Genomic DNA, 24,566 nt, shown 5'->3' with positions numbered 1-24,566 from the left:
GTTGTGAAAATTTGCGATTTCAGACAGTAGAGAACCCCCTGTGTTCAATACTTAGCCTGTAATTATACTGTAACAAAAAGCAGCTGCATAGCTACACGTAGTGCATATGGTAATTAGCAGATGATCTAGCAGATCTAGAAATTGCCACATTCCTGAGGTAATTTAAAACTGCATCGAGCTATCTGATTGACATACAGGCCCATCTGAGCTCGTTCAGACTTCATCATCTGTAATGATGACTCACCAAATTGCCCCTTCAGATCAATGACCAGCAGTATTACAGGCATTTCCACCCCTGTTATTGCAGCTTCTAAAATAAGGGGAGGAAGGAGCTCTGTTTTTTGTTGTAAGCATTTGACTTTAGTTTACTTCATTTTATTTGCAAAATAGACTATTAAAAACTTCTATTGAGTGTTTTAAAATTGGTGAGGTATAACTGCTTGGTGGTAGCAGCCAAACAGCTTGTGTAGTTCTCACTGCTCTTCCTAGCTGAAGTTTGCCCAAGCAGTGCTCTGCTGTAGGCAGGTCTTTCTACACAGGCCAGTCCTGGTCAGACAAAGCACTTTTTAATCTAGCAGTTGAACTAGATAGAGGATGAAGATGTGGTTCTAAGCCCTTCTTATGCTGGTGAGGATTTTAACTTGATTTTCCCCCCTGACACAGTCTTAAAATAAGGGGATTAAGCTGTGAGCCTTCCTGAAATTTGAGGAGATTGGCATCTATGAGTTTACCTGAATGCTATCTTATTTTTGATATTTGGTTGTTTTGTGGTTTGTTGTGTTGTGGTTTGGTTTTGTTTTTTCCTCCCAGTAAATTTTACCATTCATTGCAACTAAGAGCTGCTGCTGCATTTTAGCAACAAAATTCTAGTCTTACGAAAGAGTACAAAAATATCTTGCTAACTAAACATTTTTCAAATTGCATGGTAGCTTCTGTAAGATGATGACTCATTCTTCTAGATTTTAACCACTCATTGCTCCTGTTGTTGCTTGTGATATACATTGTTAGTGATTCATATTGGCATGAATGGAATATATTCTAAATGAATATATGTGATAGAGAAGAAGTCAAAGTAGTTTCTTTCCTGGGGGGTTGTGAGTTGCCAAATATACAATGAGGAACTAAAGGGACAGATTGAAGTGTTTGGGTTTGTTGTATTAATGGTTTCATGTTAGAGTGCAATTTAGAAAGCATCTAAAAATTACGTTCTTTTCAAATTTGCTATTGAATTCTTCTTTTTCTAGTGGCTGCTTCATTCACCTGACATCAAATTCTTAGCTCAGTAGCTAAGAGTAACCGAAACCCTTAGCTTGCAAATCAAGCCAGCCAGCTTTGTTTGCAGATAGCATCATGGAAAGGGAGAAATGCTGCAGTGGTGCAAATGTTTGAAGTGTGTCTCTTATTCCTTTATTTACAGAGGAATATCTTGGATCTGAGCCTATCCTGCTGTAGCTGCTTGCCAGCATGAGTGCTGAGGAAGAGGAAGCCTTACATCAAAGAGAAACAAACTTCCTGTACCATCGTAGGCCGCAGACCTGTAAGTAGGTTTTCTGCATTTTTGTCTGGAGAAGTTTAGAGTGAGTCATGCACGTGGACTGTGCAGTGCAGACACAGTGAACTGCTATGTCTGAGGTGCTTGGGCTCCGCGCATCTGCTTTGCAAATGGCCAGAACATGTGAAGGTGGCTTACGTGCCTTGGCTACGTGGGACTTAAGGCATTTTGTACTCTTAGGGATATGTAGAGGATGACTGGTAGGTGGATAAGGGGTAGTTAGCATGCAAATGGGATCCTGGTTTGAGGAACTGGCAGGAAGGTAAAGGGAATGGGGCTCTTGCATGGGATGAAATGTTGGAACACAGTGTGTAGCGTATACAACCTGCCCCAGGTTTAGCACTTCAGTAAGAAAGGCTTCTAAGCCACAAATGCAGTTGTTGGAAGTTATGGGACTTGATATGTTTTAGCCTCCAGGTTTGCTTTGGAGATTTTTTTTGTCATGCTTTCACAGTTACTAGCTGTGCTTGTGATAAGGGATATTTTAGTTGAGTAATGGCCTCAAAAAAGATTTTAGATGTCTTTGAAGAAGGTTGTTGATATAGTTGTGTAAGATGGTTGTGGCTGCAGGTGCAAATAATACCTAAAAAATCCAGGAGAGCTCTGAAGGATCAGTAGGAGTCTGAAAAAGCTGAAGTTTGATGTGAATGACAATGAGGAGATTCCCTTGACTTTATGTTAAACAAGCATATTGAGTTGCTAGGTAAGTTGTCAGTATCTGCACAATAAAGCTGCATGTAAGGTGACAGTCTTGTCATTACCTTATAACACTGGGTTACGTTCTATATCATTGCCAGTTCTGAGCATGGACTGGTTTGGAGAGGTCTGCTGTGCAATGAGTTTGTTGCTTTTTGTGTGTGCGTGTACATAGAGTAGAATATATACCTTTGTATGTGTAGCTGAACATGATATGATATAAAGAATTTGACTCCCTCTTGTTTGTTCGGGTTTGTTTTTTTTTAAGGGGAAGCGAAAACCAGATTTATTTAGTGTACGATAATTTCATGTTGTTATGGCAAACTAAATGCATAATATATATATTATAAAAGCTCTGTACTCATTAGGATCAACTTTTTAATGTTAAAAACTGTTTATTTTTTATCAAATCCGTTTTGGATTTACAAAAAGAAATGCAAGAAGCCAGGATTAGGAGGAGTCTGCTGCTATGTTTTTCATTTCTGAGAGACAGAAATTTGGAGTGTAAAGAGAAGTGATCTACATTTAGGCAGTCAATATGAGTAAAAATATGAAAAAAAAAATAGAATTCTAATGATACATGTCAAAGTTATCTTCTATTAACTGGCACTGTAGACTGTAATTAGGGAAGATTTGGCATTTTTTATGGAGTACAAACATCCTTATGGATTAAGAATAAGATCTCAGTGCAATCCTTTAGAAATACAACCTAAGCTATAGAATTTTGCCAGTGATTTCTGGCAAAATCTGTGAGAATGTCTCAGACTGAGTAAATAATTGAATAAATGCATAGTGGAAATTTTTTAGGTATTTTTTTCTTAGATAAAGGAGATCTGTGCCCCATGGGGGAGAAAAGCAGAAGACAAGGTGGTAAATAAAATGTGGAATCATTAAAGTTAATTCCAGAAAGAATGGCATAATAAAGAAATGTGTTTCTATTATCAATTTTAAAGTGTGTAAAACTGACATCTAGTGGTAGCAAGAGCACTTTGTGTGCAAAGTGGCTTTATAGCAAGACCAGTCTGCAAAGCAGAGTTATAGATTATAACTATATTACATACTGAAATTACAATTACCTGTACTTCAGGCTAATTAAAATCCTTTTTCTTTGTGTTAGAGACCCTTTCAAATTAAATCTTGCTCCTTTTAGTAATATCTCACTTCCATGAAGCAAGGTGGTGGTGGTTGTTGGACTCCTGTTGCAGAAGTATCATCCTGTTAAACAGTTTCATTAGAGGGGAAAAGCTTTGAAAGGGAATTAGGATTAAAATATTCCCATCCAAAAATTTGAGGATAAGGGTCAAAGAGTCTCATCAGGGTCACTGAAGTTGTGTGGCGGCTACCGATGTTAGACCTGTTATGAATAAAAAGAAGTCAGGCTTCAGAGCAGTGATGTGTGTCTCGGGTCTGGCATTACTCACAAGTGAAAGCTTCTCCAGAAGGGGAGCCAGGGCTTTATTACCAAGACCTGGACCTTGCCTTAATTCAAGAAAGAGACGTGGGGTCTGAATTGGCAGAGCACATGCACAGACTGCTGAAATCACTCTGATTGAAGAGAAGAGGCTATGTTTGCTCGCTGGGTTCTGTGCCTAAGTGTTTTGCCAAGTCAAAGCTGATATCCTCAATTCTCATTAATAATTTTATCCAAATAGCTTTTAATTTTTTTTCTATTCTGCATTTTCTGTCCTATGCAGATTTGAATGTCTTTGAAGAAAAAATCCTTACTAAAACTGTGTGATACCTACCCAAATAAAGATTTAATTTAGCTTTTTCCTCCAGTGCAATTATACACATATGGATAAATTACTAATAAAGAGGAAAAAAGCGCAAATTTATGCAAAAAAAATAATTAAAAATTAAAAATACGGCTTAGGATGGCAGATCTATAGTGAAAGGATGCAAATTAACATAGAAAAATTTAAAAGCACCAATCAAATCTATCTCCCAGATAATAAAATAGATCAGCAGGAGAAGGCTGGGTGAAGACAGAGAAAAATCTGAAGAACAAAGGAAAAGTGCTTCAGTGAAAGTGTAGTTTAAAGTGGACAGTAAAAAAAAAAACTTTATTTTTTCAGGTTTGGCAGTTTGTGGCAAGAATTCTCAAACTGTATTGGTCAATTTTTGTTCGTAAATGTTTAACACTTTAAACTGTTGCAAATACCTCAGAGGTAAAAAATGCTGGTAGTATAATTCTAGTGAAACAGCTCTGTGTGCTTTCAAGGTACCAATTCTGCTGTGCTGCGTCTATCATCCCATCTCTCAAAACACAGTGAATCATAATTGTTCAAGACAAATGTTGATATTCTGCAATAAAACTAAAGTCACAGTTACAGAAGTGGTGTAAGAAACAGCTGCTGTCATTTCAGACAGGCAAGCCTACTGCTGTACCGTGACAGCAGAGATGAGCAGCAATCCTGTTCATTGCAGAGTGTTCTGTGTGGACAAGATCAGTTGTTAACAGTCATTCATGTCAGCCAGAGCTAGGTGATGCAGTTTTATCTATCCTCAGCTGGTAACGTAGGGAAGGTGCTTAATAGTTCTAATATACTGTTGACCTTTCAGGTCTGAGCATGGGAGTGGTTGCAATGACAAGGGGCACATTGCTATGTGCAGTCACTCTGGCTTTGCACTCACTGGGGCTTTTCCTTGCTGCCTGGGCACTGATGCTTTTCCAAAGCAGTGAAAGCATAAGAGTTAGTTGTGCTAGTAGTGCCAGAATTGTTGGTATAAATGGTATCTCTGATTTCACTGCATTTGGCTTATGTAAGAACTCGGTACCAATGATGTTGTGTTGGTAGCCATGTTAGTAGCAGGGGAATATATTCAGGGAACACTTGGAGGGGGTGTTTGATAAAATGCAGCTAGCGTGGAGCCCTTCTGGTGCTCAGTACCCGAGGCCAGCAAGATGGCAGGAGGCAGAGCTGGGGCAAGCTATACCAGGCCCCTGAATGTCCTGGTGCCTCATGGTGGCCAAGGGACTAGTCCTTCTCTCCCTCCCTTCTTCCTCAATTCCTGTCCAGGAGAAATGTCTCTCATTCCTGTGCTGACTGTGGTGCTTCTCTGACACTTTTGTAAGTTGAGCCAGCTGCAAATGAAATAAGATAATTCCTTTGAACCAAGCAAAGCTTCTGGCTAGAAGCAGGGGGCTGGGTGGGGATGTGTGTATGAGGAAATTGTTGTTGAGGACACCCACCCCTTCCCTGGCAGCAGACTCTTCAGGTCACTTGGTTCGTGTGAAATCTCTAATTGAAGCTGTGTTTTTCACAGCTGCTTTAAAGCTCCTGGAAACGTGTATTCCCTGGGCCCTTTTTTTCCTCTGCCTCCTCTGTGTTGTGTGGTGAGCTGGATTAGGAAAGTGGTCTGGCTGGAAAAATAACCATACAAAAACCCACTTCCATCTGGATAAAACCTTGATGCATAACTTTTGTGGCCAAGTGAGACCTAGTGCTAGCAAAAGTGTGTGTGTGTTGAGTGAAAGTGAAGTGAAGATGGAAGGGCCATCATTGCTCCTTTACCAAGACATGAAACTCCTTGGGTTAAATCTAATTTGCTTACTGAGGAAACGGAGGGAAGCAGGAGCAAAAATGCTTGTGGTGGTGGCATTTTCAGTATTTGAATATTGGCTTAGTAGGAAGAGTACTGTCCTGGAATGAAAGCAGAAGATGTCTCAATGGAAGATGCTCTATGCACTGCATTGAAAACCAAAAGTTCTCTCTGTCTTCTGGATATAAAGAGTTTCCATCGAGCTGTCATGAGGTAGGCCGAAAATAACAACAGGAAACTACACAGAAGGAATCAATTCTCGGGTCACTGATAGGTGAGACCAGCAAGGGCCTACTTGGGGAAAGTTAAGTCATAAGCCTACTTCAGTGCTGTTATACGGGACAAATAACTGAATAGAGACACTCCACACGTGTCTTAGGCTGCTGGGAGCAATGGGATCAATCTTGTAGGATCCCAGAAAGCAGGAGACTTTGGGCCTTCAGCTCTCCCCTGCTGTCTAAGGGCCTGGGAACTGTGTGGAAGAGCTTCCTGCTGGCACTGCCTGCAGATGCAGCTGCCTTCCACATTCTTGCATCTGGACAAAACCAATAATTACAACAAGAAGTGTTGGGAAATAGCTGAGCCTGAAAAGTGTCTAAAGAAGGAGTATGAGAATCATCTTGCTTCTCAGAGCAAATATTATGAGGTAGAAGCAGTCAGCAATCTTAAAACTGCAACAGCAGTCTTAAAAGTGAAACCTAAGCATGTGAGTATTATTGAAAGATTAAGAAAGGTCATATGTATAATTTTAAGCACATTAAATTTCATCAAGGGAGCTAGAAATAGCTAATCTTAATTATAAGAATAAATGCCCTTGCTGAATCAGAAACCAAATGTGACTTTGTACATGCCTGGCAGCTCCAACTGCTCTGATGGCTGGCCACCTTCTTTTTGGAAATAATCTACTTCATAAGCTTCTTGGACATTTACGTTGAAGTAACAATTTTATATGGCCACACAGAAATCTGCTGAGCTACTTGACTTTGAAAGTGCCCCCTGGATAATGAGAGAGATTTGCTGTACCTTCTTTGATACTTGTGTTCTTGAGGTAGCTCTCAAGCTGTTTAGCATAATTTTAATAATTACAATGGTTATAGCTGTCTGTTATACTCTTTCATTCATCCAGCCACAAAAATGTTGTGTATGTATATCTGTAGGTATTGTGAAAATGAGCAGTTTTTTTGCTTGAATCATATTACTTCAGCCACAGTAAGCAACATCACTAATAGTTGATAATTGGTGAATCCATCAGGAAGATTGTGACTGCTGCATTTCAGTGGCTGAAACAACTTTATGAAAAGACAGAATAAGGTCATTGCAAGTAGAAGAGGGGCACTATATATAGTTGTGGTAATTTAGGTAAGCAGCAATATTGTTAAGATTGAATACAATGAAGATTCCTTACTGTAAAGCATACATACTAGATCTAAGTTGTAAGAACTTGGCCCTTGTGACTGTTTTCTGTTGAAGAGACCAGCTGCTAATACTGCATGCAACATGTGGCACTTCTTCAAACAGATGAAACTACTTCTGTCACCAGAGAAAGGCACATGTAGTTGTTTGTCAGTAGATTCTTTGTCTTCATTCAAAGCATAAATCTCATCTGTGTTGGATCACAGCATGGTGAGTGTGGATGAGGACTTCTAAGATGTGATGGAATACAAGTATAGCATAGAGTGGTGATGTCTTTCCAGCTCTGTGACACTGTGCAGGGTCCTGCTTGGTGATCTATGTGCAGGGTAGCCCCAAATCATGAAAGCCACCTCTTGAAGGGGAAAAGCCAAAGACTAGGACAGTGTTAATCAATACTTGGTAAGTACTTGGCTACAAAGGGGATAAGGATATTTGATTTAAACATCTGCTTTATTTTGCCCAATTCTAAAGTCTGAAAGACAGCCTGTAAAGATAACATTCCCTTCCCCACACCCCATTATCCCCCCCTTTCTGAGATGCCATTAGATTTGTTAGTGGGCTTAAATGGTTTAATTAAAATATGTTACGGTCCAATGCGATAAACAATGTCTTCTGTCAGTACAACATGTCTGATGCTAATGATTTTTCTGGGTGACAGACTGTTGTGGGGACAGCTATAAAGGTAATGAGTAACTTAATTTGAGAGGTTTGATTTCCTTTTAGTGTAGCTTTCACGAACTAAACAGATACTGGCAGTTAGAAGCAAAAGAAAAGGTTCTTTGAAAAGTTCTCCTCTCCTTTGTTCTTATATGGGAATTTAACAGTATAATGACCCATTTTTCAAGTGATATATCTCTGTCTAGTAGATGCTAAACTATTAATTGCATTTCAGTTGGAAAAAGGAGATCTAGTTTTGGATACTGGACTCGTCATATTAGGTTAACCAAAATTGCTGGTGTTTGTGTATCTATTTCTCTGCAGACATTGGTACATAATACACTATTTGTGGTTTTTCTACTTTTGCATTGCTCCTTGGTCTTTATACACATGTATTTGGTCTGAATACCTATTCAGGGTCCTGGCGCACCCAGTGTGTACCTTGTTTCTTTCCCTCTCAGCACTATGACTCTTCAAAAACATAAATATCAGTCTTTTCTCTTTGGTACTTCATGTTAGCCAATGAAGTGCATATCTACATTTGAGGTTCTCAGTGCTTCTATCTTCTAGCTATAAAATCTGCACTGATTTTATAACATTAGTTACAGTTCAGGAATGGTTATGAAACAGACTTCCTTTTGGCTCTTTCCTGGAATGACCAGAGTTATTTTTGGACAAAGCAATTAAAAAGTGGGTTATAAAAATTATGCCATATGTCATTGAAATTACTGTTCCTCTGCATGTAAGCATTCATGAATCTCTCATAGAAAAAAACTATTTCTACCAATTTTTAAAAATCTAAATTACAGTGGTTAGCAATTGTATTTCCTGCAGTGAAATAGTAGGATATATATTTAGTAGGATATATATTTAAATATATATATATATATAATATATTTAAAATGTCTAAAAATAAATAAATTTGTTTCAAGGCAGTACGAGTCAATGACCTTACATGTTGACAACTAAGATAAAAATGCTTGTAAGAACTCCTGTATTTCTTCTGAGATACAGACACTGTTTCCTTTCCTGGCAGTTCATGAAACATTAACATTTGAATATAAGTCTGGTACCATCTAACCATTTTGGGGCAGTATGTCTTTAAATCTGTTGTTAAGCTTGTGCAGAGTTTAGAGTTGGAGAAGAAAGGAAAAGCAGTATGTTTTCTTTGAAGAAAGTTAAGCACTGATAGCTATTGAAAATTTTGGAATGTTAAAAGACAAACCAGCTGAGATACATTAATGGACAAAGAGCAAGAGAAAAGGTCAAAGCTGTAGATGCAAATGTCCTTTCACATACTAGTAATTTCTGAAGACTCACATGGGTTCAAAAATAAGCTCATTCCAGGGATGCAACACATATATTTGCAAGCAATTCTAATATTAGTCTGTGATTATAATTGTATCTGAAAGCCAGGGATATTTATACTAGCACAAAAGAGACTAAAAGTATTTAAATTAGTCTCCCAACCCCAGTTGCCTTGTGTGTGGGAGTAGATTTATTTATTTTTTTTTAGGAAAAAGTCACTGCTGGTTGACTTTTTCTCTCCCTTTCTCACCCTCCAACCATTCACTAATACTGAAATTTAACTTAGAGTGACTATTTCCATTTTTGCTTAAAAACCAATTTAAAGTAGAGTGACTATTATATACTATTGTCTACATGCAGAGGCAAACTATAAATTGAAACAATGTTGTGCGCTAATATAAAAATTGTATGCTGTTCTCTGAATGATTTGATGGATTTGTCCAAGTCAAGAGGCAATAATGGACAAAGATCACAAATACCAAGCATCTTTACAGCTGGGCACATACACTTGTAAAACAGGAAAAGAACAGAAAAAGAGAAAAACAACTGAATTTTGATACAGGTCAATTAAATATCAACTGTTTACAAATTTTGCGTGTTTTTTAAAAGTTAATCCACCACTATGATAAAAGGTTTGTAATGAGTGCCATATCAGTGTGGGTCCAGTCCTTTTTTAAGTGACCACTGGCAAAATAAAAGTCCATTTACTTTTCCTTTAGTGTTCTCTAAATCTAGTGCTTTTGACCTGTGACTGTAATTACTCAGCCAGGCCTGCATAGCATGACCAGATGCCTTCTAAAGTACTTTTAAACATAATTTGTTTTTCCTCATTTTCTTGTATTGCATCACCTGTCAAGAAAGAGACATTTGCATTTCCCATTCTAACATGTTTGTTAAACGAATACTGCTTCCCACTGTTATCTTTACGTGAGAACTTTAATCTGCAGCTCATTCAGATATGGATATGAGCATGCACATATTCAAATGGCGTATGTTGGGATGATTCTTGACCTGCTGACTGATGGCCACACTTGTGTGGAGTGTCTGTATCTGGTACCATTTATCATGGCAAAAGTAGCTCTATTTGGCTTTAGCTGATTAAAATTATTATCCAAGATTTCATAAATGCAGATTATTTCAAACTGAAGGTCAACAAAAGCAAAATAATCTTCAAGAAATTCTTGGCCTTGGAACCATATTTCATTTTATGTTCTGGAAATCCAGCTGTTGTCTACAAATGTCAGATTATACCCATTTTATCTGTGCTGCCCAAATGGCTATTTCTCCCATTTGGAGCTAATGTGGTGCTTTGTGTTATGATGAAAAGCATAGGAGATTGTTTTGTTTTGTTTTCCTATGACCTAATTGTTGAGTTCCTTTGTTCATGAGCACAGTTACGAAAAATCCTTCGATATCCAACAGAAAATGTAGTGCTACACTGTAAAGTTCAAGAATACTTAATTGGACAGGGAAAAGGAAGAAATGATAACATAAATAATGCATGGTGCAGTTCTAAAAAAGACTGAAATTTTTTTGGTAGAGGACTTACTGTTGGGAAAGTGTATATGCCATGACCAAATATAACCCCAGGCTTTGGGGATGTTACCATCGTTCTTAACAGATTTTATTTGCTTTTCTTCATATTGCCTCTTTAAAATTCAGTGTTGTGTTTGTACAGATGCATTTCACATACTGTGTGAACCACCTGATTTAAAAGCATTCAGGTAAGAGTTTGTGTTTTCAAGGAGTTTTTTCTTTGTGTCAGTGAAGAGTCTCTTTCACTCACAACATGATGCTGACACACCTAGATGTTTCTCTAATGGGCCTTTTAGAATCTGTAGGACCAGATAATCTAACACACAGATGGAGTGTTGCATTTCCCCCTTTACAGGAAAGTAGGGATTCAGGGTAAATGTCAACATTTTCCTTGGACAGATATGAGTGAACAAAATAGATTGGCTGCTATAAATATCACATATACCCTTGTTATCAAGTGTCTATATTTTTTAACCAAAAAAAGTACAAGCTGTATAGTTACTTGTTTCTATCTTATCCTACATTCAGATGGCTAAGCACCCTGCTTATTGTATTGTGCTAATCAGGTGTTGTTTTGGTGTACTGGGACTTTCAAGTAAGTCTAATGGAAAATCAAGTTTTTACTTTATCAGGGTCAGACCATGACAAATCAACTCCCAGCAGTTGTTTGTAAAGTTTTAATAGTTGTCAGTCCAGCTTTTCAATGACTATGTTGCAATGGATGCAGGCAATAACAGCTTTTAAAAATGTAGGTTGCATTCAAGTAGCAAGGGGCATAATAGTTAAACTGTGAAGTGAAAAAGACCAGTTACATAGGAACAGTGGAGGAAATAAAAAGACAAGTGCAGCAACAAAATAAAAGCATTCTACAGTAGGTCTCAAGAATATTAAAAGTTTAAAATATTTTTCATAAGAATTTTATGCCTGTTTATTTACTAATGCAAGCTCAAAACTGCATGTAATAGAACCTACATAAAACCAAGTACCCTACAAGTAGAAGCTGTGCTCCTGCATTTGCCACACTAGTATAAATACCCTTCAGTATTCCTGAGGCTTAAAGCACATGAATGATTGAAATTCTTATTCTTCTAAGCACTGGGACCTCTGGGAATGCTAATTTCTTTCCAGCACGCCTCTTCCTGAGCACCAGCTTGTGATGTGGTTTTCCAGCAATGCAACCCAAACTTCAAGCTAGATTCCCTCATGTTAGAGTCTGTGCTTATGAAGAATTGGTACTGGGAAAACTCACTAATGAAAGATGCCTGCAATTGCTTTTATTTTTTTAATGTAGGCAAATTCCATGAGTTTTTAGATATGGAAAGATAGATATTTAATAGTGTCCCCTGAGCCATTCTAGGAATGGCTGCAAGCTTTCATTGCTCTTCACAGTATGTTGATAACTGACAGGTTGTGCAAACCATCTGCTGATGGTTTTAAATTAAAGACGATATAACACTCAAATTCAGCAGTCAGTACACTTGTAGCAGTCTACAAATTTGCTGTTCCTGTTTTGTGTACTCGCCCCTCCACCCCCCCAGCATCATGCTTATTTAGAGCAGGTGGCATGTGAAAAAACAGGATGGTTTCATTTCACTAAGGGAAACCCCCTGACTCTTGGTAACTTGGTCTTCATCTACTTCTGTGTTTCTTATTTCTATAAATTTGCATTGCAGACTTAATGAATTTTCATTTTAGCTGTGTTAAGACTAATACAGTCAGAACAGCTCAGTCAGCATTAGCAAAATGTGTTCAGGTTATTGTGGGTTATATCTAGCTCTTAGGCTAGAAGCATATATATGTGAAAAATTTACCAGCAGAACTCTCCTAGCATAATCGTCCTTGTGTAACAACCCTGTGAATGTCTTGTTGGGAATAAGGACTTTTTTTTTGCTCTCAATCACATTGCTTTACATTTAGTAGCTTTATAGTAGCAGTATCTAGACAGGTTTAGAAACTGTTGAAACAGAAGTTTACTACTTTTTCTGCTCTTTTGGGAAATTCAAGTTACTTTATTTTTTTCAATATTCTTTCCAGCCATCTTTCATTTCTGAAATCAGAACTCCAATTAGTTCTGCTTTAATTCATCAGGAGTAGCACCTTGAAATGTATCTCCTAGTAAATGTATCTCCTTTTGGCACTAGCATCACCCAGTGGCCCAAGTAACATGTTAATATCTGGGGTCTTTCCAGGTTCCCTCTTTTTGGAATTGAAAGTTACCCTGAAGCCAGCTATATTATTTAATGCAATCCTGTATTTAAATAGAAAAGTGATGAAGTCGTCTCTTCCTGAACCTAGTGGAAGTAAATAACTTCAGACTCTCCCTGGCCTGTTCCAAAGGAGCCCTTTTTCCCTGCTATGTCATCTGGTTCTCACAGGATGCCATTGTTTTCAGTGGAATTGTATATATTCACCTTACCAAACCAAAAGAGCCTGAAGAGTAGTCCCTTTCTTAGAGAAAATTTCACATTGATTTTTAACCTTGCTCATGCTTTCTCAAGAGAATCAGTAATATTCAGCTGGCTTTAGTATTAGCTGCAGAAAGAATAATTTTTCCCAGAAATCTTCAGAAATGTCATCCAGGCTAAGAGCACCACAGTTCCCCTCATCAACAAGATGGTTAGATCAGTGCATTACCCTTGGGAACTCCTGGTTTAATTAGATTGTGATTGTGTCTAATCCAAATTTATTGTCAACTTCTTTTAAATTACATGATGTTAAGGAATGATAGAGTGATGAGTTTAGTCTGGTCAGTGAGGTTTAGGCATTTATAACCTATTGTCCTCACTGCTGTATTTCTGTTACATGTTTACTAGATTTCCAGTATTTCTTTTTACTCTTAAAAAAAGATAGTACCTAGAGTAACTCTATGGCAACTTTAAATAGATGCTGTAAGAATAAATTTTTGTGTAAATTAAAATTTTTAATAATAAGTCCCAAGAAAGAAATTAAACCCAGAATTGAACATTCTTTACAATTTCCCTCATTGTATTAAGGAGGCATGTGAGATCAGCAAAATCAAATGGGTTTAGGCTTTCCCTTACTGTGGACGCACTGTTATAATTTTCAGTTTTGCTTTCAGGTCTCTTGTACCTGCAATTTTTAATGTAACACACCGTTTCCCAGAACCAGCATAGGCTCTGTTGTTGATAAAATGTCTTGTTCACATAACTGCTGTCTATGTACAGTAGAGGTGAAAGACTTTTTTCTAATTCTCTAGTCTCTGTCAGTCATATTGGGTTCGTAAGAAACAATATTTACAGAAGGAAGTGCTATTTGCAAATTGATTAGTGTTTCCACCAGTTAAGTCAGGTCTTTCTCACTCTTCTGTGAAAACAGTCTTATCATTTTTAAAAGCCAAGTTCTCCTACAAAGCTTTGGTTCTGAACTTTTTCACCCGCTGTGACAGAAAGGCACAGAGTACCCATCTTATATATGTGGCCTTGTCTAGATCTGTATCTCTGATAAATTCTCACTTTTTTTTCAGTTTAGTTCTTCATGAATAGAAAAGCATGAAGTGTAACTTCATCAAATGCTTCTACAAGCCACAGTCAGCCAATGCTTTTCAGCTGTTTTGTCTTGAGTGACATTCAGACCGAAAAAACTGTCTATTATTTTCTAGTTTGGTAGCCTTGCATTGCTGGAGCTGCAGCTATTACCATATAATGACAAATTTGGCCCACTCTTACATATGAATATATATGTATAAGTAGTTTTAACAAGAAATGTATGTATTGAAATAAGAGAAATCTTGCTGTCTTCTCTGCTTGATACATTTTGCTGACTTCCTGTGGGATATGCTTACTGAAACTTGTAGTGACTTCCTTAAATGATCTTTATGTAATTTACAATATGCCTTTGCCTACTGCTGATTGTTCCCCTTTTTTTTTTTTTTTTTGTACAGAATAGAAATGATGATAAAATGAACTTGGCATTTTAGTATAGGTTTCATATATCCACCTGCCTCTTCAAGGATAAGCTGAAGAGTAGAGAATTAGGAATTTATAGCCCTGTATTGGAAGCAGCTAATATGAAAGCAGGAGACCAAGTTCTGACATTCTGGGGACTCTAGGAGATTTCTGAAATGGTTAGCAGCTGGTATTTAACAATGGGAGAGTGATTATAGTTTCTGGCTAAATTTAAGAAAATGACTAATGATTTTAGACATTAGTATTCTGGAGTTCTAACTTGCACACATTGTAAAAGCTTCTGATCTTTCAGGAAGGAAAGAGTACAAAAGCACCCAAAATGAAGGTTCTTCAAGACACAAATTGTTTCTGAAGACAATTTCCTAAAATTATCTCAGAGGGGGTGCATTTATGTAACTGGGATGTTTGAATAAAACAGAAATATGAGGAAGTTCAAAATTGGAAAGCCTGAGACTGTGTGGAGCTTTCCTATTTCTCAGCTCAGGGCTTACAAAGTCAGTGTTGGAAACTATGACACAATGGCTTAAAAATTTCCACAACTTCTCCCGACCTTTTTCATGTTCCTTGAAATTGAAAGGCCCAACAAAACTTGAAGGAAATTTTTAATAACATTTAAAATTATCAGTAATCTTTGAGAACAAAGAATTCTGCATCAAACTATATTCCTTTAATTCATATTTAATGTAGTTATGACTAGTTTGACATTTAGAATTTGATTGGATTGTTGTGTGCCAGAGCTTAGGAACAGAGAGCAGAGAAGCACTTCCCATCAGTCACAGCTACTGCATAAACCAAAACAAATATATGTTCAAATCACTTCTGGCAGCAGCATTTGGAATATGAATAGAAATATTGTCACAAAAAAAATTGTGTCCACTGCTGCATTGAATAGTTTTGCACTGGTTTGGGACTGCTTACTACAGGATTGTATTGCTAGATCATGGCTTTAGACAGTTTTATTAAATTGTTTCTGATATATTTGAAAATGCTTGGCAGGAAAATAATTCAAAATGATTGGATAAAAAAATCAGCTTCTAAGCTAATATAAATGGGAATCTGGTGAGAATGATATTTGTATCTTAGCCTATATCATTTTGATTTATTTCTTTACTAATATTAATCTCTTTTGAAGTTAATATTGATGGCCAATATCACTTCTGTTCTTATGTGTTAGGTAATGATGCATAACTGCATGGTGCCCTAGATTTCAGAAATTACATCTACATTCTGTAACCTATCTTCATATTTATCTTTTGGGTTTTTTTGAAGAATAAGGATAAATATGCAAATTTTACTTTTACTTTGCAGATGCCTTAGGCTTTGTTGAAGATGTATGAATATGTAATGTCCTTGTACCTTATTAGTTAATTGAAGTTGATTGATAAGCAGCAGATGCACAAAGCTGTAAAATATCTCCCTTTTAGCTCTGTTCTCTTTAAGTTTGCTCTTTGATCCTAGTTACTTTGTATGTTTAACAACATTTGCCTTCTTTCTATGGTGTGTTCTTATCACTTTCCTCTTTTTGAAATGATTGTAAGTATCTGTGTTTCTGCTTTTAGAAACAGTTTCCTATTAGGTTGGAAACAGCAAGAAACAGAACCAAACCCCTCTGTATTTGATAGCTGATGGAATTATTTTATAAAGAGGTACTTAGCAAGCTTTTCATTTCTGTTGTCTAAATTCCTAATTTCTGTTTAATTTTCTTATTTCTGTTGTTTATGTGGGACGTAGAAAAGTTGTGGCTTTTTGTTTCCCCTCGCCTCTGGAAACTCAAGGTATTCATGGTCCAAATCTTATTTGCAAAACTAAATATGCAGGGGTGGATGTCAGATCTGGTTGAATAGAACCTGATGCTGGTTAGCTCTTTCCTAATAGACACCCAAGCAGCCAAAAACCAATTATAATCTGTACTTTCCACTATTCCCCTACTCTTTGCTGCTAAAATACCACTCACAGTGTTGGAAAACACTCTTTTAGCTGAAACTAAGTGATTTAGGTCTTGTGGGACTCCTCAGCATTCCCATAGCAACAGAAGAGCTCTAGGTGTGGTGTGTTTGGTCATTGTGATCACTAGAGAAAGCAGATGTGGTTCATGTCCTTTCCTGTCTGCTGCAAGGAGCATCCAGGAGGGACAATAGCTCCTTTTTCTCAGCAGAAGTTCTGACATAAATAGATGTCAAAGTACAGCCTTAGAGCTTTAGGGAGTTGAACCTGGCAAGCTCTGGTAGTGTTTTGCACTGGCAGGAAGGCATGAATCTCCCACAGGAAAGCACAGGTTCTGTTCTCTAAATATTACTCAGAAATCCCCAATAGCATATTTGTGAGGAAAATGGGTCTGATTTTCTCCAAAGCATTCATCTTCCAGCATGCGATTTGAAACGTTTTGATACAGCAAGAAAGAGAAGTACACAAAAATTGTTTAGAATCAATGTCTGACCATTTTGCTATGATCAAGATCTTTTTAGTGATTTGCTATATACAAATCTAATAAGAAAATCGACCTTTTTCAGTTCTGAAGTTCAAGTAAAAATTCACTTTTTCATATCCTTTTCGATCTGTCATTGGGAATTCAAAACAGAATTTAAAAAACCACACATCAAACAAGCAACCTACTCTTAGAGAACTGAAAAGCAGAGTTCAATGTAGCAAGTTCAGACATTAAAACTGAGAGAATATAATATGCTCTGTGCAATGCAGCTGTGGTTAAATGCTGATTTCCACTTTAGGACTAGATTAGCATCATTCAGATGTGACCTGTATATTGAATAACTATCACAAGTGTAGTGCTATTGATAAAAAATGAAAGTGCACAGTATACTTGATTTAACATACCACCCTTTTGTGTTTTTAGAATGTACAGAAGTGTAAAGGAAGAGCTATTACTTCTCAATTTTTATAAAATACGTGTAATTTTATTTCTTGTTAAAGATCAGTTTGATCCTTGGTATGTTTATAAAACAGAATATAATAATGCTATAACAGTGATGGTCATTTTGCCACTCAAAGAAAAGAAATATTCAAAGAAATGACCATTTAAATGTTGGTTATTTTTATTCTGAAACCAGTTAAAATTGATTGAAGGTATTATTGCCAATTTATCACAGACTATATGGCTACAGTGCCTGCATGATGGACTTTGAGCACTTTAAACTTCAAAAGACCTTAGGATTGATAAATCCATCTTACTCACTTTCAAATTAAATGTAGTTTGCATTTGACCTGAAGGATGAGCAGGAAGACCCCTTCGTAAGTTTTGTTGGTTAAGTGTTGAGCTTTAGGATAATTACTTTCTGCAGCATTTCTTCAGCTGTTCACTACATTCTTTCTTTGGAAAAATTAAAAAGATGTGTGCCCTCATTGAAACCACATAGGAAACAGAGACACATCTGGGGTGTTGGTGGTTATATCCTGTGAAAAACATGCAGCATTCTAGCTACATGCCTTGCTTTCTAGGAAAAGTACCTGCCAGCCAGGCCCACTAGCCCACATGCTGCCCCTCTGAATTCTGGCATATCTTGCTAATACAAAAAGCCTGTTCTGCATATGCTTATGGTGTCAGTGCCATGGGTGAGGTTTGGGGCAGGCTGGAGGAGCTGTACAGTGAGAAAAAGAACTTGTCTGAGAATTGTGAAGGGCTGCTGATAGGCGTCAAGTTGGCTCCACTCAGGCTGCCATCTCAGCCCTCACAGGCACTCTTATGTGCTTTCCACAGCAGCACCTGTGGATGGGAAACAGTTTCTGGAATGTGCAAAGGTGAAACAGAAAACTGTGCCTCTCTGAATGTGGCACAGTTGGGGAAAGTTCACTAAATTCACGTGGAGGAAAACACAGAGTTGCTTTCTTCTTTATCTACCAAGTTAGAAGAAATTATCTGTTCAGTGATACCTAACATACCATAGCAAAAATAGATATCTAAATATCCATCTGCCAATGGGTAGACATAAAAAAATGCTGCACATAAAGAGCTACATGAGAGCTACACATATGCATAGTGTTTATATGCACACATGAATAGTGGTAAACTTGTATTTGCTTTTGAAAAACTATTTATATGTGGAGCTGAACCTGCCATTCCTATTTAGTAGATGACACCAGGCTTGCTCAAGTGTTTTCTGTTGTATGGGGTAGTGGAATAGTGTAGATTTCTTGTATACTAGGCTAGGAGCTTGGAATAAAGCAGCAAGCTATTGATTTAATTACTTACAACTTAATATGCATAACAGCTTGTACAAAGGATAACAGCATCTTGTCATTACTCAAATATTGCTACTAATGATGGCAAAATACAGGATCTTTCACAATTTTTTTTAGTACTGTCATAATTAATTCTTTTTCAAGCATACCTTATTTAAAATTTATCACACTGACAATGCTACTCAACAACTGAATTAAAAGAACACATGAAAGCTGTAAGAAGGTTACTACTGGTGTGCGAGACCTGTCTCATTTTCTCTACAATGCCATCAAAAATAGATGTGGCACATGGTATCACACATATACTGCCACGTTTTCTGCAGTGCAAAGTAATCTTTAAAGAGATTGTGTAGTTTGGAGAACATACTAGCAAACGCTTCCATTTTTAATCATCTGCTTTTGTATCACAGACCACCACTAAAGGTCATTCACTATTTCCCTTGCTTGTTTCACTTTCTCTGGAGGGAGAGAAAGGCTGGCTGGGATTTCTCTTGTGCAGTGGGGTTGTTCGAGTTAGATGTAAATCAACCCATGAAAATGGGAAATCAGAGCAATTGATGGGGTATGAAAAAGGATAATGTCAGAATATTTCCTGGCACTGTTAGGAATGGTAGTGTTGTGCTTGAATGATAGCTCTTATGAAATGTTTGCTTACCAAGAAATGAGATCCATTCATGCACAGTTTTTCTACAACTGCAGCAGATTCAGGCATTCCAAACTGAGGTGAGAAAAAAAATAGAGTTCTTGTATTAGTATGATACTTTAAATTTGTAAGTAAACTAATGAACCTTTCTATGCTCATATATTTGGGGTTGTGGAAATCTTGATACTATTTGTCATGGATAATTAGGAAAAGAATATACAAGACAATAAGAATAATGCTTAAAAATAGTTAGTGACTTCCACATAAGAAATAAGACACAGTATTACCTCTTTCTCAGGAAGAGAGATTACAAGGGATAGGGGCTGATAAAATTGTGAAGGGAATAGACAAGATGAGATTATGAAGCAACAAATGTAACATAAATGGAACAAAGAGCCCAACAGGAATACACTGTGAGTCTTTAATTGCTATGGGATAAGAGGAGGACTGCACAGAAAGAGATTAAAAGGTAACATAAGACAAATGTCTATCAGTAGCCATGAGGTCACCTCAGGAAATTGTTATATCACAGACTGCTGAAAAATGAAGGCTGTATAAGAGAAAGCTCTGTTTCATGCCTGTTTACCAACCCTCTACACACTGACTGCTGCTTGGCTTCAGCAGCAGCAGTTTGGGCTAAGTGTGTCTTGCAGCTCCCATGGTAGAAGGGCATTGCTGGAAAGAATACCCTGTTTCTGAACCTGAATCTGTGATGTGGTGGTGGTGTTCTTTAAGAAATTTACTGTTTATTGTTGTCACTGTCAGTTACAAATTAAAACTAAATGAGAAGTCCAGAAGTAGCAGCTCTTTATGACAGAAACTCTATAGTATTTTGGAAAAAAGTGGATACATTTCCTTTGTTTTATTAAAAAATAGTAAGGAATGGAGCAGAGCTAGAGATGTCCTAAAAAATTTCACTGTTTGTGTTGTATAGTTTAGACTGGCTTTTCAAAGAAATTACACTTATGCATGGAATGTGGGGGGAAAAAAAAGGTAATTTTCTGTAAGAAAAATAACACTCTTGAAATGAGTTTTAGTATTTGCAATACTTAGCTGTAAATTTCTGTAGCAGTAATGACCAACTCCAACTTTAACAGGTAAATATTTGTGAAAATAAGTTATTCCCATATAAATATTTGTCACATTTCTATTTTAATTATTTCTAGAATACTTAAAACTGATCTTGCTTAAAACCAAAGTGTATTATATACTTTTTTATATGAAAATTTCATATTCAGTTTGTTTGGCCTATAAGCCATGATCCTTGAATTTGTAAATGATTCTTTTATGATGGTTGGGAAAGTGCTGCCTGCTTGCAGTACAGAAAGGATCACAATTTGAAGGAGTGGGTTGCTCTGGGTGTTGGACCAATGGCTGGTTGTGGGATATGTTAATTTGCCATCAGTTGAAGTGATGTTGGTGGGGAGGCAAAGAATCAAGGTAGTGCATGCTTTCTGCTCATGGCTTCTGCCTATTTCTAGTTATTGGCTCTGTTGCCAGTTATTTGTTCTGATGAGCTGTTTGTGCTTTGCCTCAAGCATGTAACTTGTGTAAGGGCAAATTTGGTCTCTTTACATGGGTAGCTTGACAAGCAGATGACAAGCAGATATCTCACTGCTGATATTTAGTGATGACCACTGAATCTTTCGTTTTCTAACAAATACATTAACTCCATAATATTAAGATCAGTACTGAGAAGAGGAACTAGGCTACATGGCAAATAGAGACCAAGTATATAAACTCTGTGTATATATACATTGATATATAATTGTATATAATATTTTGAGATTATACAATTATGTAAAAAAATTCAATTTTATATAATATTTCAATATTACAACTACAGTGTATATCCAAGATAACAGGTAAGTACATGCACATGGCTAATAGGTTTCCATTATTTACTTATTTATGAGAAAAAATTCAATAGGGTTAATTATTTTTTAGTAGTGAAGTTACTGGTTCTATACAAAGTGCCTTTTGTGAGGCTGACAACACTGCAGAAGGGCTAGTTAATGACTTCTGTACTTAGGACACAAAAACCTGTTTTGGAAACATCATTAAGACTATCAAAATTAAGGAAATGCCAAGAGTGCACAGTACATATGGATATATGCCCTGTACATATTATGGCACTAACTTCTAGAAGACTCAGTCACGGCACATAAAAGCTGATGTGATGTGACTTTTCTGAACTTCTGTTTGATTTGTTGTACTCTATTCAGTGTACACTGCTCATCAGCTATCTTGTAGACGTGTACTGCACAATATTCAAACCCTCTCTGAAATTATTTTTCTTTGTCATTTTAAAATTGTCTAAGACCACCCTGTGAGATGAAAACTGTATTAGTAAGGGGAGTTGAGGTGCATGAGAAACAAAACTCATACAGCATCCAGTGGTTTTGAATGCCTAACTACAGCTATTTAGGATCTGAGGGATATGTGTGTGTATTTACATATTCAGTATTTTGCCATTTTTACTTTTTGAGCAGAGCTGCTACTGTAATTGCACACTTACCTTACCAATTCTGCAAAACAGGAATTTCAAGTCAAGCACTCAGGACATGTCATGTTTTTTCTGGATTTGCATGGCTACAGGTAGAAACACTGAGCTGGGGAAGTGACAGAATTGGGTATTTCAAGGTAGCAGTGAATCAACAATACCATGAATTAATTATCTCTCTTCTTCAGCAAGCCATGGCCTTGTGCACCTTACAATTTATCTAACAGCCCAGAGTAGCACATAAAACGCACAGGTTTCTCTGCATTGAAAGAGGTGGGTTTTTGTGAATGGAAATGGTATCATATGAAGCAGCAATTACAGAGCATCATAATGTGTGTGCAAAAGGTGGCAAATTCAGTTTATAGAGATAATCCCACTCTGACACTTTAAACGTTTGATGCTGGTTTCTGCAACCTTAACAGTATTATTTCAGGGTTCATGTATGTATATGCTGTCTCTGGCAGGGATCCAGCACAGCCTCCTGCCATATTGGCTGTCCGTGGAAACAATGGTGGTATCTGCTGCCCAGGGTCTCTGTAGCACTGCTAGTGGGAGCTGAACAGCTCTGCACAAGGTGGCCCCAGGCAGATGGCTGCTACTCCCCACTGCTAGTCTTTGATATGCAGAATGGCCAAGCACTTAATTTGGTTATGCTGCAGTAATTAGATCACTTAGTTGCTTTAATCAGTGATGTAAGTGTAAGCATAGGCATTAACAGCTTTTTATAAAGTTGCTGGAAGACTAGCTTAACAAGTAGGAAGCCAGTAGTTACAGCGTGCCTGCTCTTGAAGACTCAAAGATGTTGAACAATTGTCATTAATTTTCTGTCCTGTATTCTGCTGTAGAATTGCAGTGTGCTTTAAAATAATTATATCTTCTAATAATTAGTCTGATTCCCTTTAAGCTGAAAGGCTTTGAGCTAATTAATCATTTGAGTAGCTGTTCACAGTAATAAGTTCACAATTTAGCTGCTACATTATCATTATGGCATGTATTAACTCCATGGAACAGGTTAGTTTTCTTACTGTGGGGATAACAGTCCACTTGTGATATGCCTGCATTGGAAAACTGTTGTGTGTTTTTTTAAATTTTGTGCATGCAAAAATAAAAATGGAAAAACAATAATAAAAACTAAACACTTCAAACTTTTGCCTACATTTTACATGGCCACAAATGGAAGTTTTATAGAAACATTTCATAGCAATGTATTGTTTTCCTTGAAAAAGATTGTATGCTCCTTTAATTGAAAAGAGTGAGAAACAATAATATCAATAAATTCTCCCTGTTAAAGCAGGCGCTGGTAAAGATTTGTCCTTCTACAGTTAGAAGCAGGATGAACACAGGACAGAAGAAACCTATATAAAAAATGATACAGAGTAACTTGCATTAAAAAAAATAAGGAAATGTAAAATGAGATCATATATCAAAACGTAGTCAGTGGACTTGACTGTGTAAATTACAGGTAGAAGTCTAAACCTGGGTCAGTGTATTGAGTAAGCTACAAGGAAAAATCTGCTATTAAAAAAAGGATATACCATGGAGGATAGAATTTATATGTTGGAGGAGTTTATTCAAGTAGTGAAAAGATGACTGAAAAAAGCTTGGAATATTTTGTGCAATACAGGTTATTTTACACATTATAGAATGGACATTGCAGATATAGAGAAGGTACAAGCAGACAAAAAAATTTTAAAATACCCCAAACTCAAGTAACTTAAAATTAAGCAACATCTAGCAGCTACTGTGGATATATGTGCATTGAGAAGAAAAGATGAGCAATAGATTCTTACTGACAAGCTGTGAACTTTAAAGCGATGTTGAAATATAACATCTAGGCCCACTTTCAGTGAAATGGTTTTTCTTCTCAGCAGGAAATAAATTGGGGCATTAAATACCTTTTCTATTATAAGAAATATCCCCATGAGAAAATATTTTTATATGATTTGCTGTGTAGGAGATTTTAGCTAGCAGCTTTTACCGTAAATTAAATTTCTATAAAAAACAAGGGAACACCAAGAAGCTCATGTAATTTTAAGAGTAAGTTCTTGGCGGTGGCAATTGCTGACTAATCTATTTTCAGTACTTTTGAATATTTGTGCTAGATTTGTTAAGATACCTTTTTTCCACAAAAAATTTAACACAGTAAGAGTTTCTGCTAGCTGAATTTATACTGGACTGTCTGAAGTGTAGCATATACATTCAGTACCTGTCTTAGGAGGTCTGCAACCTGAAAAGCCGTCCAGTTCTCAAATTCTTCTTGAGATGGTAGTTTCATGGCCATGTTGCTGTCTGGTGAGAGAAACTTGATCTATACAAGTAACACTGAACTATTGCTTTACTGGTTTTTACTGAGCTGCTGTAGAAATCCCAGGAGGAAGTCTTTTTTGCAACTTCTTTTCCTGTTTGCTCACTTAAAGTGAACGCCTATCAATGCTCTCCTATGAGTGACTCTTTCCAGTATGAGGAAACTGAGTTATTATAGCAACATATGCAAATATATGTCATTACTGAAATAAGTTAAATTCTGCTGAATATCAGAGTATAAATATTTCAGTCATCAGCATTATAGGTTTAAATATGGAAACTATTTTTCAT

General features: G+C 36.9%; 1 protein-coding gene across 2 annotated transcripts in view; it reads right to left on the bottom strand.

Moving 5' to 3' along the window:
• Positions 1–24,281, bottom strand: part of BLNK (B cell linker) — a 90,857-nt gene extending 66,576 nt beyond the window's left edge. For both annotated transcript variants that reach the window (XM_051618383.1, XM_051618384.1), the window contains exons 1-2: positions 24,178–24,281; positions 19,481–19,543 (exon numbers count right to left, since the gene is read on the bottom strand). In XM_051618383.1, coding sequence (XP_051474343.1) covers positions 19,481–19,543; positions 24,178–24,252 — 138 coding nt within the window. In that variant the 5' untranslated portion in view covers positions 24,253–24,281. The remainder of the gene's footprint in view (positions 1–19,480; positions 19,544–24,177) is intronic.
• Positions 24,282–24,566: the final 285 nt, after the last annotated feature.

Source organism: Apus apus, chromosome 4 (genome assembly GCF_020740795.1).
Source record: "Apus apus isolate bApuApu2 chromosome 4, bApuApu2.pri.cur, whole genome shotgun sequence".
Lineage (NCBI taxonomy): Eukaryota > Metazoa > Chordata > Aves > Apodiformes > Apodidae > Apus > Apus apus.
Note: the sequence above shows the minus strand (reverse complement) of the source record. Positions and strands in the feature narration are given on the sequence as shown.